This window comes from Astyanax mexicanus, chromosome 4 (assembly GCF_023375975.1).
Source record: "Astyanax mexicanus isolate ESR-SI-001 chromosome 4, AstMex3_surface, whole genome shotgun sequence".
Classification (NCBI taxonomy): domain Eukaryota; kingdom Metazoa; phylum Chordata; class Actinopteri; order Characiformes; family Acestrorhamphidae; genus Astyanax; species Astyanax mexicanus.
Window position 1 is genome coordinate 21,286,267 of NC_064411.1, and position 17,428 is coordinate 21,303,694.

General features: G+C 37.4%; 2 protein-coding genes and 1 non-coding gene across 11 annotated transcripts in view; 1 reads left to right on the plus strand and 2 right to left on the minus strand.

Annotated features, from left to right (window-relative positions):
* Positions 1-17,428, minus strand: part of LOC111196344 (zinc finger protein 658B-like) — a 298,411-nt gene that overhangs the window by 203,299 nt on the left and 77,684 nt on the right. The gene's annotated exons all lie outside the window — the stretch shown is intronic.
* trnae-uuc (transfer RNA glutamic acid (anticodon UUC)) lies at positions 7,646-7,717 on the minus strand. Its single transcript has one exon. It is a non-coding gene; the product is annotated as a tRNA-Glu (tRNA).
* Positions 8,459-16,896, plus strand: LOC125801098 (uncharacterized). 8 transcript variants are annotated; one of them, XM_049476916.1, is made up of 8 exons: positions 8,459-8,979; positions 9,078-9,116; positions 9,240-9,320; positions 9,425-9,466; positions 9,546-9,602; positions 9,684-9,725; positions 9,805-9,855; positions 10,304-16,896. In XM_049476916.1, the coding sequence occupies exon 8, from the start codon at positions 10,502-10,504 to the stop codon at positions 14,999-15,001; it is 4,500 nt and encodes a 1,499-aa protein (XP_049332873.1). In that variant the 5' UTR covers positions 8,459-8,979; positions 9,078-9,116; positions 9,240-9,320; positions 9,425-9,466; positions 9,546-9,602; positions 9,684-9,725; positions 9,805-9,855; positions 10,304-10,501; the 3' UTR covers positions 15,002-16,896. The 8 variants fall into 8 exon arrangements, with proteins under 8 accessions (XP_049332873.1, XP_049332880.1, XP_049332879.1 ...); XM_049476923.1 differs by adding an exon at positions 9,936-9,977 and having other exon boundaries at positions 8,459-9,320; XM_049476922.1 differs by lacking the exon at positions 9,078-9,116 and adding an exon at positions 9,936-9,977 and having other exon boundaries at positions 9,546-9,725.

Consider the following 17,428-nt stretch of genomic DNA (forward strand, 5'->3'; position numbering starts at 1 on the left):
TAAATATGTCTCAATGCGCGCGCACAAAACAATTTTAAGGCAATTTATTTACTTATTAACAGTGTACAGATCAGTATACAGATCATTTCAAGAATGTGCAAGGCATGTGGCCTACCTGATTTTCTTCGCAAAAATTTACAACAAATCAATGAGAACATTTTAAACACACTTTAAAATGAACACGTGTCCAAGATAAGTACTCTTCATAACTGAAATACAGAACATGGCTATTTAAATCGTAATAAACTTAATCGTAATAAAATATTTCTATTTATTTAGCTGCCTTATATTTAGAAGACAAGTAATATCTTATACATTTTCATTTGTACTTAACTGCATTTGTTCTCTCTTGCCATCTGCTGCCTTTTTTGTCGTAGGCACTTTTTTTATAGAGTGACTCTGAAGTTTGCTGAGTTTGTGTTTTGGATACCTTACCTAGGTGGTTTAGGTTCGTCTTGGACAGTGGGATCCAGAAGCTTTTCATATTACTCATACTCTGTCTGATGGTTTGTACGGAGATGATGGAACAGGTTAAGTTAGTTGTCGAGCTATCTTTAATGTCAAGCAGTTTTTACAGAGTTTACATGTCACCGTGTTTAGAATAATGTCCGGCTTTTCGAGTCCAAACCGAGCTCCACACGAGTGAAGCTGATCCTCGTCCGGTAATTAAATCCAGGGTAGTAGACTGAGATGCTGGTGGTGTCTGAGCGTTTTACTCTGGCGCAGTGTATTCATTCACTTTCAGTGCTGTTTTAGCCAGCTATTCTAACGCTAGCTTTAGCATATGCTAGTACAATGTAGGACACTCAATGCACACGCGTAGCAACCTATACTAACACTAGATGCGTGGAGTCAATGGGCTTTGATTGTTGTTTTTTCCTCAGTGAATAGCATACTTGATAACATCAGATTGCACATCGTTAACACAGCAATTAAGATATTATCGTGGACGATATATATCGCACACTCCTAGTTGCCAGATCTGTATAGAACCCTGAAGGGGGATTGCTAGTTGAATACAGAACCCTCACTGATATTAGTTGTAAGGTCTGAAGAGACTCATGTGAGATCATACATGATAAAAGCAGTACTGCAAACTGTTCTGAATTTTACTGCATATGATACATCATACATCATTCAGAGTAAAACTTAACTGATAATCATTACAATACATTTTTTATAATTCACCTGCAGTTATGCTGTCAAATAAAATATTTTCAATATAAAATATAAAAATAAATATTAAAGCTTTACATATTGTTCAAATCTCCAATGTCTCAATGTATTAATTGTTACCACTCCAGTCCTATATTTGCTATTGACCAAAGATGAAAAGGACCATTCAGACTCTTATCAGCAACAAGGCCAAAGGCAGTATGAAAAGAGTATGAACCCAAGACATTTCTGTCATGGCATGGGGGTGTGTCAGTACAGTTCTTTGATGAAGTATTAATGCTATCATCTGAGAAACACTTCATTGTTTGGTATCCTCAGTGCCAAAACATCTTTTAAATGTTTTGGGAAGAAATGGTAACATTATAAAATGGTAAATGATTTACAATGCAAACTCTTTGGATGGGTTGCAGGCTTGAAATGCCGCAATTGACGTATGTTTACAAATAAAATTAAGTTGACCAGATAGAGCATGGAATACCTTGAGTTCATACGATCTGCAGTCAAATAAAATGCAACACTGTTTTTACCTATTCTTATGATTTCCAATCATAAGTAATACATTTATATAAACATTTATAATGTCCCCCTAAACCATGTTTGACCCTGTAAACCACAATCAGGCCCTGTGTATGTGTATTTTATGTAAACAGTCCCCCTAAACCATGTTTTGTCCTGTCCCCCCAAACCTGTAAAACGTCAGGTGCAAAGTCAGGTGCATTTCAATTATTTTATTTAATAAACTTAAACATTTAAGTGGAATGTATCTTAATGAGACAAAATATGATATTTTGGCATGTAGCTTTTATTGTTTGGACATCAGGAAAGGTGTGTCCTCCTAAACCATGATGGTTACTGGTTTTCAGAAAGTGTCTTCATAAACACTATATACCAGTGTGTGTGTGTGTGTGTGTGTGTGAGGGAGTGTGCGTGTGTGAGTGTGAGGGAGTGTGAGGGAGTGTGCGTGCTCGTTTGAGAATTGTAATTTGTTTCTTCAGGTTTTTGAACCCCAGAACCAAAGTACACCAAAGAACAAACCTGATGATGTGGTGTAAGTGAAAATTTGTTAATGTAAGTCATTGGTCTGTAAGCCAATAATGTGATGAGTTTGCATATTTAGAGAAAACCTTTGAATTTACATTGAGACTAGATAAACTGTCTCTGGATGAAAGAATATATGTACAGTACAGGCCAAAAGTTTGGACACACCTTCTCTTTTTCAATGCGTTTTCTTTATTTTCATGACTATATACATTGTAGATTCTCACTGAAGGCATCAAAACTATGAATGAACACGTGGAGTTATGTACTTAACAAAAAAAGGTAAAATAACTGAAAACATGTTTTATACCATCAGTCTGGAAAATTGCATTTTAAAAAGCTATGATTGGTTAAAACTTCTGTCAGTCATTAAAGAGTCCTGTAGCAACTGAAAAACACAGACTAATGCTTTGAATTAGTTTCTGTTTTTTTTTTATGAATTTATAAAACAAATGCTTACACTTACAATAACTGTAATATATATTTCCTGATAAAAAAGTTTAATTATTTACATGCAGGTGGCAAATACGTTTTCACAGCACTGCACGTGTCAAACCTTGAACTTGAACTTGCTTTGAAATATTATTTTCTATTATTTTCAGAGGTGTAGTGGGACATTCCGCTATAGTTAAGCCTGAGCAGGTATTAAAGAACACTCTGTGTCAATTTCTTGGCCTTCAGATTTGTGTTTAGACATTTCGCTTAAGCTCATTTGTCCCTCTATTTTTCAGATCGTAATATCGGATACTGAGGATTCTCTGGATGCACCTGGATGCAGTCTGGTCAGGTCTACTTGTTACAGGTATATTCAGAAAAAGCTAATGAAAAAATATGGTGAAAGGTAGACTAGATGAAGAACATGTTTCTAAAATATCTTTAAAATAACTCAAAGTTAACTCACAAAACACTCAGGGATCTACTGACAACTTGTAAATTGTTTTGTAAAGAATTACAAAAAAAAACTATTGTAAATTGGGTTGAGTAGCCTTTTAACAATGATAATTCTTCTACAGTAAATACACAGACCTTTATGCACCATGTGTTGAGGAAGTTGAGGAGCCCATTCCTGTAAATGTTAAGAGTGTACCAGATGTGAACAAGTAAGCTACAATTTATTGACTGATTCTGTTAATTTTTTTTTCTCTTAGCCATAGCTGATAAAAAAATTAATTACTACAGTGGGGTGGCATTTTCGCAAGTTAGTTTCTTTAGATGAGTAAATCTAAAAACATTTCGGTCAAGCCTTATTCAGTTAAAACTAAAATGTTCTTGTTTATGCACATAGCGTTTTGTTTTCTGTTTAGTCTCATTTTCACTGTTAAAAATAGGTTTCAACAGATGTTTATGCCATTGTAGAGCTTGGTGATATTGCCTTAAAATAATATCACGACATTTCATGGTATTTTTCGTGATAAAGAATAAAACAAAACACTGAATTAAAAAACTATTTCAAGAAAACACTATGCAACAAAATGAAAATTAAATTTGATTATATTATATTATATTATATTATGTCATATGCCACACCCCTAACTGAGATAAAAAATACATACATTTTCATCAGATTTGTAACAGACGTTAAGGATCCAGAATGTCTTGATACTAATAATGCACTCCATATATCCAGGATTAAATAAAAAAAATTATACTGGACAGATATAATCTGTCTCTAGTAGATATACAATAGGAAATGAGAACAGTGTGAATTTTCCTTTTGCGGCATGTGATAATTAGGGATGGGTGATATTATACCCTGAAATATCATACCATAACATTCACAATATTCAAAAATGTTTTCAATATTATTGCGTACGATACGATATGGCACACCCCTATGCCATGGTTCTTATTAAAATAATGCCAAAATTAATACTGCTCGTATTGTACATTGCTTTGCAAATATGTGTACTGTCTGTAATTTCCACTCATATACGTCACTCTGTGTAATTTTAGGGAGGAGGTAGACGTTACACTACCTGAAATCATCACAAACCTGGCACATCCCATTGATCATGGAAGAGTCAGCCGGTTCAACATTTCAAGGTCAAATGTTTGGGATGGAGCAGTCAGAGGTTTTAAGCGTGCAACGTATTCAGAAGCATGTGATATGCTGGTCAGATTTACTGATGATGCTGCTGTTTTTGAAGATGGAATTGATACAGGTGGCCCAAGAAGAGAGTTTCTAACTCTACTAATGAATCATCTAAAAGATCGGCCAATTTTTGATGGACCAACAGGACAACGTTTCTTGGTCTATAATGCAAATGGTATGCATGCTTATAGATAAGTGATTGAAACTTTTTTGCATCACTAATATGCTTGTTCAGAGATATTTATGCCTGGTTCACACTAGAGGATAATTTAGTGTGCATGAAACTCCTGCAAGATTTTGAGGATGATAGCTGGCGGATAGGTGTGTGTAGTCTTAGTGTGTGGGGTTTAACTTGGGCCAAATAATGTTGTTGGGGGTATAATGACTAAGTACAATTAAAGACAGAACAGTGGGTGGAAAATATGTTGGTGTGTGGACTCTTCTGTTTTCAACATCGGTTAGGATTTAAAAAATCGTTTTGTGTGAGCCAGGCATAAGCAATAATTTGTTGAGCTGCTTTTGGATGCCAATGAATTATGTAGAATATCTGAGTGTAGATTAATGGTTTTCATTCACAGCTGTGAGGGAGGATGAGTGCTACTTGGCAGGAAAGATGATAGCAGTTTCAGTTGTGCATGGAGGTCCAGGCCCACATTTCCTCTCAGAAGATCTTGTAGATTACCTTGCAGGCCAGTCTTCATTCAAGGCAACAGTTGATATAATTACAGAAGATGAAATAGGGCAAGCTTTGAGAGAGGTAAGGACCATGGTAGGGCAGGGTGTGGTGATTAGTTTCTGCAGTGTCTTGAAAAAATCTTTAGTTTCATCATATACAGAGAATAATTAATGTTTACTACTGTGTGATTGTACATGGAGTAGGATTAAGGCATATATATATATACATATACATAATCTACAAAAACACATTGCTTTAATTCTTGTGCTATGTTTTTATATACTTGCAAACCAACTATGCAGATAGTTAAATACTGAAGCCCTGGTTCCTTATGCAGCAATAACCAAATTGTAGGACTTCAAAGTGCACCTGTGTGGAGCTGAAAATAGACAAAGATTGTACGGTACATACAAGCAGGTGGTTTAATTTAATGTTTTTTCCGTGTATGCCTCTGTTTGCCTTTTAGATTGAGAGTGCTGCTACTGTGTGTAGTGGATTAACCAGAGGATTTCTTCATTGCTTGGACACAAACACACACTACCCCCACTTTACGGCCTATAAGGAAACTTCGAACCCAGAACACTCTAAAAAAACCTTGGAGTAATCTTTTTTTTCAAACAACCTTAAATTTCAAAATGACATTTACTGACTATTTCTTCACTCAGCCTCGCTCAAGAGCCCTAAATGCGAGTTTAGGGTAAAATTCTGTTTACATTCCTCCAAGTCATAAACCTCGGAGTTAATGTAAACATTTGGAACATTTGCAACACCATCACTAGGACGGGACTGCGGACTTAAGAGAGTGTCAAAACTTAATTAATGCCTTGGAAATTGTTAATTCACCAAATGTTGTACCAATTTAGGGGTTTGTGCCTAGTTATTTCTGCAATCACTTAGAAATAAGATTAATGAAATTAAGAGAAATGTTCTAAGCTTGGGATTCCATTTTCAACATTGCAGGCTCAAATTCTGTGGGGTGCAGAAAGAACTCCTTCCCCCACCGTCGTAAATTCAGACAGGCAAGGACCAAGCCTTATCTGAACACTCAGCAGAGGGGAGGAATTTCTCACTCAGAAGATTTTGCTTAAAATACATCTATATTGACTATATAAAAAAATGTGTTTTATAGAATGTTTACTAGATAATGGTATATGTGTCTGGTATATGGTATATGTGTTTGGATGTGTCCTGATTCAATTTTTCTACACATTCAAGTCTGAATCAACCAGGTTTAACTAGCATTTGATAATTTAGCTTTATTTGGTTATCAGTGGTTTAACCAGGTATTATCTTTTAAGTGATTTAATTGGGTTTAAATAATAACATGACTCTTGATCTCTTTCTGACAGAGTACCATCCATCATTGTATTCCTAAGATTATCTTGAGTATTACAAAACTGTTTGTGGGCAAAATATATATATATTACATTTATTGTGATTCAATTGTAAGATTGTTGTTTCCTGAATTTATCCTCACAAACTGATATGCTGAAAAATGTATTTTGATCCACTGTTTAATTGAGTTTTCTTTTGGTTTGATCTATTAGAAAAATGCTGAAGCATGCTGACCATGTGAGCGAGGGGGGGTTTTATGGCCCTTTGTGAATAAGATCTTCCCTGCCAAAGTTTGAAATTGCTCCTAGACCAATCAAAACACAGACATTTGGGCCACAGGGCCAATCATAGCTCGAAGGCCAAACAGGCCACAGAGTCTAATAGTTAAACTGGGCAGACACAGTTGCAGTTGCCAGTTGAGTTTTGGTAGTTCAGGTCAGAGGAGTTGGAGGAGAAGCAGTTAGAGAAGGAGTGGGAGAAGGAGTTGGAGAAGATGAGTTGAGGAAAACAGTTAGAGGAGAGAGGTTAGGGAGCCCAGAGATGAGAGAGATAATAAGGGGCACTGTCAATCAAACTTTTTGACAGGTGACCTTTTGACCTTTGCACTATCAATCAAACTTTTTGACAGGTGACCTTTTGACCTTTGCTAGTTGCCCTTTGACCTCTCCCCCACAGCACATGCCTCCTTTTCTGGAATGTGACCTTTGACCCCTCAGATCACCCTATGATGCTGTCAGTTATTAATTATGTTTTCAATCATCTGTAATTACTTTTGACCTTTGCCATGTGCCCTTTGACCCCTCCCCACACCCCGTGCCTCCTTTTCTGGAATGTGACATTTGACCCCTCAGATCACCCTATGATGCTGTCAGTTATTAATTATGTTTTCAATCATCTGTAATTACCATTGACCCCTCAGATCCCCTGACCCTTGAACTCTCTTAATTATTTTTCTGACATCAATGACTACGAGTCTCCGGTAATTATGTTTTCAATCATCTGTAATTACCCCTGCCATTCGTCATTCATGTTTTGGATATGAGGTAATTTAAACCATGGTGACACACCGCCCCGCCCATCCCTCCGCCCTTCCTGCCCCATCCCCACCTCTTCCCGTCCCGCCCAGCCCCGCCCCCATCATTATTCAGATTGTCCTGATTGGTCAAAAAAATTCCCGCCAAAAGTATTGACCAATAAGGTTGTTATTCCTATGGAGCAATCACAGCAAGCCTGCGAGTGAAATGTGTATTTAAGAGTTAGCGAGATGTGTGAAGGACCGAGAGAACGGAGCAATGGCTTGTGTTTCTGAGGTTGCTGAAAACCAAAGCTTCCCATACCGGGATTTGAACCCGGACCGTCTGGATGAAAGCCAGAAATCCTACGCGTTAGACCATATGGGAGGATCTGTAGAAGAAGAGCACGATGACGAGAATCTAAAAAGGTACCGAACAAGGGAGAGCATTCCTGAACCAATCGCTCAAGGAGCGCTCAAGACTCAAGTCTGGCGTTTGTCAGATGGAACTTACTTTGGTTTTGTTTTTCTTAAGGATATATATAGCGTTGCTATGTACGTCGGAAAAACGGATAGATACGATGATGCCTCAGCTCGTTTTACTTTGAACCATATAGAATGGTTTAGCTTCAGAAGACACTGCTCTGTTTTTAATGCCTACGTCAATTACAGAAATACAGAATGCAGCCCATTTTTTCAGGAGAACATGAATTTAATTTGGAAACCTCTGAATACAGGAAAGTCTAGGCGTTTTAATCTCGCGCCGGTTATGACAAGCCTCGGATGTAATGTAAGCCTCAGTGTCATTCAAGATTTAAAATGCTATGCAATTGAAAATGACCTGCACTCGTGCGATTTCCAGGTTGTTTTTAATTCAGAAGACTTTAAAAGAATGAATCGTGTCTACTTCGCAATAATTGACAGTCTGTTCTATATGAACAAATAGATTTTCTGATTATTGTCAAACATACAAAACCAACATTAATTATATTCTTAAACATTAAACTTTTATATTACATTTTAATACTTTTTTAGCCTATACTTTTCTATACTTTAGCTAAATTACCTCTCTTTCATGTGAGTTGAGATAGTTAGAGAGGTAAGTGGTTGCTGGTGGAGTTAAGGGGTGGGGGGGTGGCGGTTTCCTGAGAGTAAGATATGAATTAGTTAGATCAATCAGTGTATTGATGGGTAAAGGAACTAGTGAACTAGCCCATTGTTTGATTCTCACATGTTGCTTCACGCGCAACTGGCTAAAAGGGATTCCAGACTCCCAACAGAGTATAGACTATTGATGATTCAACAGCCGGGGGTAAATGCAGTAAACCATTTACCCAGGATTGGTTTACAATCCTCAGTCTATTGTTTTTTAATGAATGTTCTGATCAGATCAGCAAAATTTAAAACAGAGCAGTGTCTTTTGATGTTTTGAATCCTTTGTTAAAAAAAAAAAATGAAACACACACACAAACTCACACACACCACACACCTCCCACTCTTTTCTGTGATGTCATAACCTGAGGTCATCAATCAAAATCACTGTATAAAAACCCGTTGGTAATCCACAATTTACATTCTGGAGCCAACACAGACGCTTGAAGACCTCAAACGCTTTGACGCTCCTTGATTTCAACCGCAATATGGACTTTGGTGAGAGAAAAAACTTTTAATATGAAATTATCACAATATATTACTTTTATTAAAATTACCTTTAAGTAGTTAAATGACTGTTTCTTATGGTTTAATAGGAATTTAATAGGAATCACTCATCTTTCAGCTTAATTAATGTGAGTAGTTAACATTGTTCTATGTATCCTATGCAAAATCGAATGTAAGTGATATTTAAGACTACTTTTCTACGTAATATATGAAATATGTAGTATATACATTCATCTTTTATTTTATTTTAGGATCAGAATGTTTCATTGTTGAAACTGTGACAGACTGTGATGCTGTGACAGACGAAAGTGTGCTATATCATCCATTTCAAAGTAAGTTTTTATTACTTTTTGATTAAAAATAATTATTTAATTTCAAACATGATGATTTGTTTCCTTCAATATGAAACTCAAATGTTTATTTATATTTTCTATAGCTTTTCATCCGGAACCTAGTAACTACGGATTAACCATTCACGGTGAGTGAAACTTAATGAAATATGTAATATATGTAAATATTTAATTTAAAATATTCTAAATATTCTTTCTGTTCATTAGAAAACAGTTTCACCCCGGCTTTGTCTGACAATCTACAATTTGATGATGTTAATTCTGGTAAGAAACTTATACACACAGGCTTACTCTTACAGGGAATGGCGAAAAAAGTAAAACATGTTTTCTCTTTTCCTTCCATAGTGACAAGTCAACAATCAAATGATTACCGACCAACTACACCTAGTGAGTCAAATTTTGAAATTATGTAATAATTATCCTTTGTTAAATAACGTGCGCTAATTGAAATCTTTTTTTTCGATAGGAAACAGTCCGGCTTTGTCTGACAATCTACAATTTGATGATGTTAATTCTGGTAAGAAACTTATACATACAGGCTTACTCTTACAGGGAATGGCGAAAAAGTAAAACATGTTTTCTCTTTTCCTTCCATAGTGACAAGTCAACAATCAAATGATTACCGACCAACTACACCTAGTGAGTCAAATTTTGAAATTATGTAATAATTATCCTTTGTTAAATAACGTGCACACACTCACACACACACATACACACACACACACACACACACTCCACCCATAGCCCCCACCACTGGGGGCCCATGGCTCCTGTTCTTCAATAGTCCCACACACACACACACACACACACATACACACACTCCACCCATAGCCCCCACCCCTGGGGCCCATGGCTCCTGGTCTTCAACAGTCCCACACACACACACACACACACACACACACTCATGCATACAGCAATAATAATTCAATTATTTTTTTTATTTTTTTATTTTTTTTGTATTACAGATCTCCAACAACAAGAAGAATGCGAACTGGACGACCTGTACGACTTTCGATATCTGAAAAGGGCCGTGGAAATTTCGCTACGGAGGCTGGAACGTGCAGCTGCAAGCAGATCACGGGAGGAATTTAGGTTGGCTTTACCTTTGTTTACAGACCGTGTAATGCTCTTGGTTAGACATTGTGTTGAGGATATAGATAATAATGTCGCAGAAACGCCCCGGTTGTGATTCTTTGTTAAATAAGAATAAATCTAAAAAATCCAACAATTCACCTTATTCAAATGAAACAAACAATAACCCACATTCATTAATCAGTGAACCAAGTACCTCAAACCTACAAACAAATCATGTAGAACACAACACAGCTCTGAACCCTTTTCTGTTAGAAATGGTTAATGAGATTAATGGTAGTAATGAAAGGTTGACTTCTAATAATGAACACAGCTCTGAAATTGTATCTAATCTAGAAAATACATCAGAAACACCATACAATTTGTTTTCGGGATTAAGCGAATGCTTAACCAACATACAAAATGCGTTAATAGAACACAACACAACTCTGAACCCTTTTCTGTTAGAAATGGTAAATGAGATTAATGAGGTTAACGAAAGATTGGGGTCTATTGATGAACACAGGGATCATGAATTAGCTTCTAATCTTGAAAATATGTCAGAAAATCTATCCATCATTCAAACCGCTCTAACGCAGCACAACACATGCACAGCTCTGAACCCTTTTCTAATGGAAATGATAAATGAGATGAATGAAAGCATGACAGAACCACAACCTTGTGTCGCCACTGTACCATCCCCTATAAATGATTCGTTTGAAACATCTCAGGAATTATTACAACAACTAAACCAGAGTCTCTTGAGATTAAATGAAATTCTTGCAAACATGGGTCAGGATTCACACATTTTACCAAGTAGTCCTGTTAACGAGAATGTTTCAAATAGCCCTTCTCCATCTACTGATGAAATAGAGTATATCCATACACTCAACAATTGTAATGAGCAACAGCCGGAAATACATCAGATGCCTAGTGTGAGTGAGGGAGAGCAAATGGGATTTGGGAGAGATGATCAACCCGGACATGTTTTAGATCCAAACATAGTTATAAATCGTATAGACAACTTCAATACAACAGAAATTAGACGGAGGATAAACTTTTCCTCATTAGGAAACGTTGATTCATTTGGGGATTTTTACAACTATGTGTTGGAGGTTTTAAACCGCATGCTTGAAGTTGGGAACGCTAAAGTAGGCCCACGTGACGTAGTTCATGTTGAAATACAAGGCGAATCTCTCAATGTTTCATCTCGTGTTGAGGTAATCAACGGTAACATAGAACTCGATTCGATTCTGACCATGATAGAAAAATCAATACAGAGTAGGTTTGAAATACTTTCTGATGAAACTATAGAACTGGTGATTCGAATTGTACATGCACCACATGGTGGTACACGCAATAGTATGTCCAAGATGTTCAATTCTGACGTTGTACAACAAAAAATTAGACATCTATACGTTTTTGATAACCGTGACAACCTTTGTTTTGCTTTAAGCGTTTCCAAATTGCTGAATCCGGAACAAAGTGATTATCAAATAGAACAAAACGCGAGACAATTACAATCTGATGTAGGATTATCTGTAAATGATACGGTTAGCTTTGCAGACATTACACGATTTGAGCAAAAGTTGAATTGCAAAATTGTAGTGTTGTTCCGAACCACCAAGGTCAAAAAAGGGTATTCTTTTTTTCAGACTACCAAAACACCCCACAGCAAAACCTTGTTTCTGTTTTTGCACAAGAATCATTATTATGGAGTGAAAAACCTCAAAGCTGTACTAGGTACAACGTACGTATGTTCTTACTGTTATGCAGGATTTAACGATAAGAAACATCATAAATGTGATTACCACTGCAACGTGTGTCTCGACAGCGAATGTCCCAAACGTGCTAAGCAAACTGTACAGTGCAAAGACTGTCTGAGGATCTGTAGATCCCAGTATTGTTTTCAAAAGCATAAATCTCAGAATGGTACGGATGAATCTTTGTGTAAAACTAGGTTCTACTGTACCGGGTGCAACACATTGCAGGATCGTGGTTCAAAAAAACACGAGTGTCGTAAAGCCCTGTGTAGACACTGCGGCGCTAAAATTGAGTCTAACTTTGATCATCAATGTTTTATGGAACCTTTAAAACGAGAACAGTCGGATGAAAAGTACATCTTTTATGATTTTGAATCTAATCAGGAGACGGGCTACCACGTAGCAAACTATATATGTTGCATTGATTTTAAAGGTAATGTTTGGTCTGCTGAAGGTACCGATTGTGTTTCCGCATTTTTCAAAAAGTTTCGGAGGAACAAATACAAAGGTTATACTTTTATAGCCCACAACGCTAGAGGGTACGATTCCTACATACTGTTGAACCGTTTAGTCGTAGAAGGTGTTACGCCTTGCCTCATAGCACAAGGTGGTAAAATCTTGTGCTTTGAAGATAAAAAGTTTGATCAGAGATACATCGACAGTCTCTCGTTTCTGCCCATGAAACTTAGCGCAATTCCCAAGGCTATGGGATTCACGGCTGAAAAAAAGGGGTATTTTCCGCATTTCTGGAATACCCAAAAAAATCAAAACTATGTAGGTCCATATCCACATCCCGAGTTTTACGGTGTAGATAGCATGATGTCAAAAGAGAGAGACGAATTTTTTGAGTGGTACAAAACACTCGACGGAAAGGTCTTTGACTTTAAGCAAGAGTTGGTTGCTTATTGTCAAAATGATGTTCGCATACTCAGAATGGGGTGCATGGCTTTCAGGAATGAGATACTAAGTAGTACGGGTGTAGATCCGTTCAAGTGCATCACCATAGCTAGCGTATGTTTGAAAATCTTTAGAACCAACTTCCTGCCTGAGAACATGTTAACCATTCCGCCTCTGGACAATTACATCAATAGGCAGAAATCATTCTCCACACCCGCAATACAATGGCTTGAATACATCTCTGACAGAGACAATATACCCATTCAGCATGCCCTTAATGAAGGCGAGGTAAAGATTGGCAACTACTTTGTAGACGGTTACTTTGAAGATGGTGGTGTCCGAAAAGCTTTTGAGTTTCTCGGATGTTTTTATCACGGATGTGACAAATGCTTCCCTTCAAACCTGACTCATCCTCTAAGTAAGACTTACCAAACCTTTGGTGAAATTTTGCAGCAGTCTTTGGAAAAGATTCAGATTTTACAAAACACTCACAACTTGCACGTCACAGTAATATGGGAACATACATGGAATGAGATGAAAAGGTCAAATCATGATGTTAAAAAATTTCTCGATCACTTTGACTTTCCTGAGCGAATGAAGCCGCGAGACGCTCTGTTTGGCGGTCGTACAAATGCGTTGCATTTACACTATGTGGCTCAACCCGGTGAGAGAATAGATTACTATGATTTCACATCTCTCTATCCATACGTAAACAAGACAAAAAGGTACCCCGTAGGTCACCCCACTATCATCTTTCGCAACTTTAAGCCGTTGGAAGATTATTTCGGTCTCATGAGACTAAAAATCTTACCTCCCAAAGGATTATGGGCTCCTGTTCTTCCTTTTAGAGTGAAAAGCAAGCTCCTGTTTCCTTTGTGTAGAATGTGTGCTGAACTACAACAGCAAATTTGTAACCACACGGACGAGGAGAGGGCTCTGACTGGAACTTGGGCTAGCATAGAGGTTTTGAAGGCTCTTGAGAAAGGTTACCGAGTGCTGAAGGTTTTCGAAATCTGGCACTTTCCTAACCAGACGGATGAGTTGTTTGCAGATTACATTAAAATGTTTCTAAAAACAAAACAGGAAAGCTCAGGGTACCCCTCTTGGGTAGTTGATGAGGTTGGCAAAAAAGAATACGTTGAAAAGTACCGCGAGAATGAAGGCATAGAACTTGATCCTTCACACATAGTTGTAAATCCTGCCAAGAGATCTGTAGCAAAACTGGCTTTAAATTCCTTGTGGGGAAAGATGTGTCAGAGATCCGACAGGTCAAACACGACTCTAATCCAAGACCCTAGCGAGTTTTTACAATACATGTTTTCTGACGTGTATGATGTAAGTCATTTCTCATTTTTGAACAAGGATGTGGCGATGGTTCAGTGGCGATACAGTGATGAGAGGTTTCTGAAACCGAGTAATGCTAACGTTTTTATAGGAATTTTTACCACAGCGTACGCTAGACTTGAACTGTACAACCTGATGGATCGACTCCAACAGAGGTGTCTCTATACGGACACAGACTCTGTGATTTTCAAAAGTCAACAGGGTGATTGGATGCCGCCTCTAGGCGATTACTTGGGGGGTCTGACGAGTGAATTGGATGCCGGTGATCAAATTGTAGAATTTGTTAGCGGGGGACCAAAAACCTACGGGTATCGCACTCTCAAAGGAAAGAGTGTGATGAAGGTCAAAGGTATAACGTTAAACTATACCAATGCTCAATATGTAAATTTGAAATCGTTGACAGAACTGGTTGACAAAACCTTTAAAAACCCCGACTGTGACGCTGAAATTATGACGTCTTATAACCAAATTGTAAAAGATAAAAGAGGCTTTCATTTGAAAAACAAACCACAAAAGAAACGGTTCAGAGTTGTGTATGACAAGCGTATTCTGCTGCCAGATTTGACAACTTTACCTTACGGTTATTGACAGAAAATTACCTTGTAAAATGGTGATACCCAACTCGTTTGACGCTAGACTTCAGCTTCCTTTTTCATGTATCGTTTGTGGACCCAGCAATAGCGGGAAATCGTTTTTTATCAAAACGTTACTAGAAAATTGTGCGGTTTCAATGTCAAAAATTCCGGATCAAATTGTATGGTGTTATTCCTGCTGGCAACCTCTCTATGATGAGTTGATGAACGTTGTAAACATTCGCTTTGTTCAAGGTATACCCGACTCTTTGTGCGACGATAATATTTTTCCACCGCACACATCAAGCCTGGTCATTTTTGATGATTTAATGCTTTCGGCTAGTAATAATTTGGAGGTACAGAATGCTTTCACAAAATATACACACCATAGAAACCTGAGCGTCATCTATTTGGTTCAAAGTTTGTTTTTTCAAGGGAAAAGTAGCAGAACTATAAATTTAAACACCAATTATATGGTTCTATTTAAAAATCCTAGAGACAAATTACAGATCAGTGTGCTGGCGCGTCAAATGTATCCCGGAAACGGAAAATTTATGTTGGAGTGTTTCCAGGATGCCACAGCCAGACCTTACGGGTATTTATTTGTAGACTTGAAAGCATCAACGCCAGAAGAACTTCGTCTCAGATCAGGGTTGTTTTCCTGGGAGAATCCTGCCGTTTATATACCCAAGAAAAAAGTTTTTTGACATAATGTCCGCTCGACTACAAAGAAATTACCAGACGTTGCGATCGCTATATCAAGCATCGCCTAGAGAAAGAAAGCTTATATTGCACAATGCTCCCAGAGACCTCATACTAGCCATCTGTGAATTAGCTCTTAATCTACTGAGAGGACACATTCCTCTAACGTCGCAACAGTATCGTCAATTGAAAAGGCAAAAGAAATCGATTAAGATTTTTGCTGATAAAAGAAAATCTGTGGAAGCTAAAAGAAAGTCTATTAATCAGTCTGGAGGGTTTCTTCTACCTTTGCTAAGTGTAGCTGTCCCTTTTCTTAGCAGTTTGTTAGGACCACGGAAATAGCATGGAAACTGCGGACAAAATGTATTTGGTACCTCAACATCAATTGAATAGGCTTAAAGCCATAACAAGCGGTACAGAAAATGTTAGAAATACTGTGGAAAATGATTTAGATGAAACAATGCGTCATATTCTGTCCAGGTCTGATTTGACACCTTATGAAAAGGCAAAACTTTACGCTTCATCCTTGCAAAGATTTCTAAGTTTAGTCAAACAAGGGGATGAGCAAAAGAGTCAGCTAACACTATCCCTACCCGTTGAAACTGAAAATAATCCCGTGACGGATGTGACTAGGGATCATCACTCATCCGAAGATGACGTTGTAAAAGAGGTTGTTGGAAATGTTGCAGCCAGAACAAGAAAAAATGCTTCTTACATCATGGAGAAAATATCAAAGTCTAGCGACGTAGCTTCGTGGAATGACAAGGGTGAATTTATTTTCAAAGGCAAAACAATCAAAGGATCGCACATGTTGGACTTGGTTAAAAACCTCACAGCGCCTCAAAAAGTGTCTGATGATCGGAGACCCCTAGGGTGGTCGGAAATGTTACAAGCCGTGGCAGGTTTAAACATGCCCTTTTCAGCTATTCCTAACGTCGGCGTTCGACGTAAAATATCGGACATTAAGAAATCCGAGTATTTGTTTTCCCCCGCCGCTTCGACACCCCCAAGTTCAAAAAGTAGCGACTCTGACTCTTCAATTGATACTTTTGAACCAGTTTTTAAGTCTCCTAGTTTTAACCCTACAACATGGTTAAATTTCTAAATGTGTGTGTGTGTGTATGCATATAATGATGTAATAATGATGAAGCAATGTAAAAAATGTTTTGTAATCTTATTGTTTATTTCAATAAATGCATTTACAATGAATTTTTATATTTTCATAGTCGTTATTTCATTATGAATTACATTCTAAATTTTTCACCAGAGTTAACGCATTGAACACATTTCATGACACAGTGTTTATTTACTCTAGGATACATTTTTTTCACAAAAGATACAACCATGTCATCGTTTCTTTTCAAATCATTGGTGTACAAAGACATAATTTGATTAAAAGAATATCCTTTAGCTCTGTGACATAAAAAGAATATGCAGTGTTGTCCGCAGCAAACTGAGTCAAAGCTTTGCACTTGCTTCGAGTTGTGTTTTATTTCAACGCAGTTCTTTTTTAAAAAAGAATAAATAGAATCAGGAAAGAGTTCATAAATTGGGGAGTTTCCGTACGAATCAAAAAATTCTCCCGAAGTACCGTCGTTGAGACATATTGCCAACCAGTGTTCTCCAGGCATGTGACTGGGGTGAGTGTTTACGATGAAAAGTGCAGGAAACTGCATCATCACACCTTCAGGTAACTCGTCACAGGGTAAAACACCGCAAAATATCTTTTTTACAAAAGGAC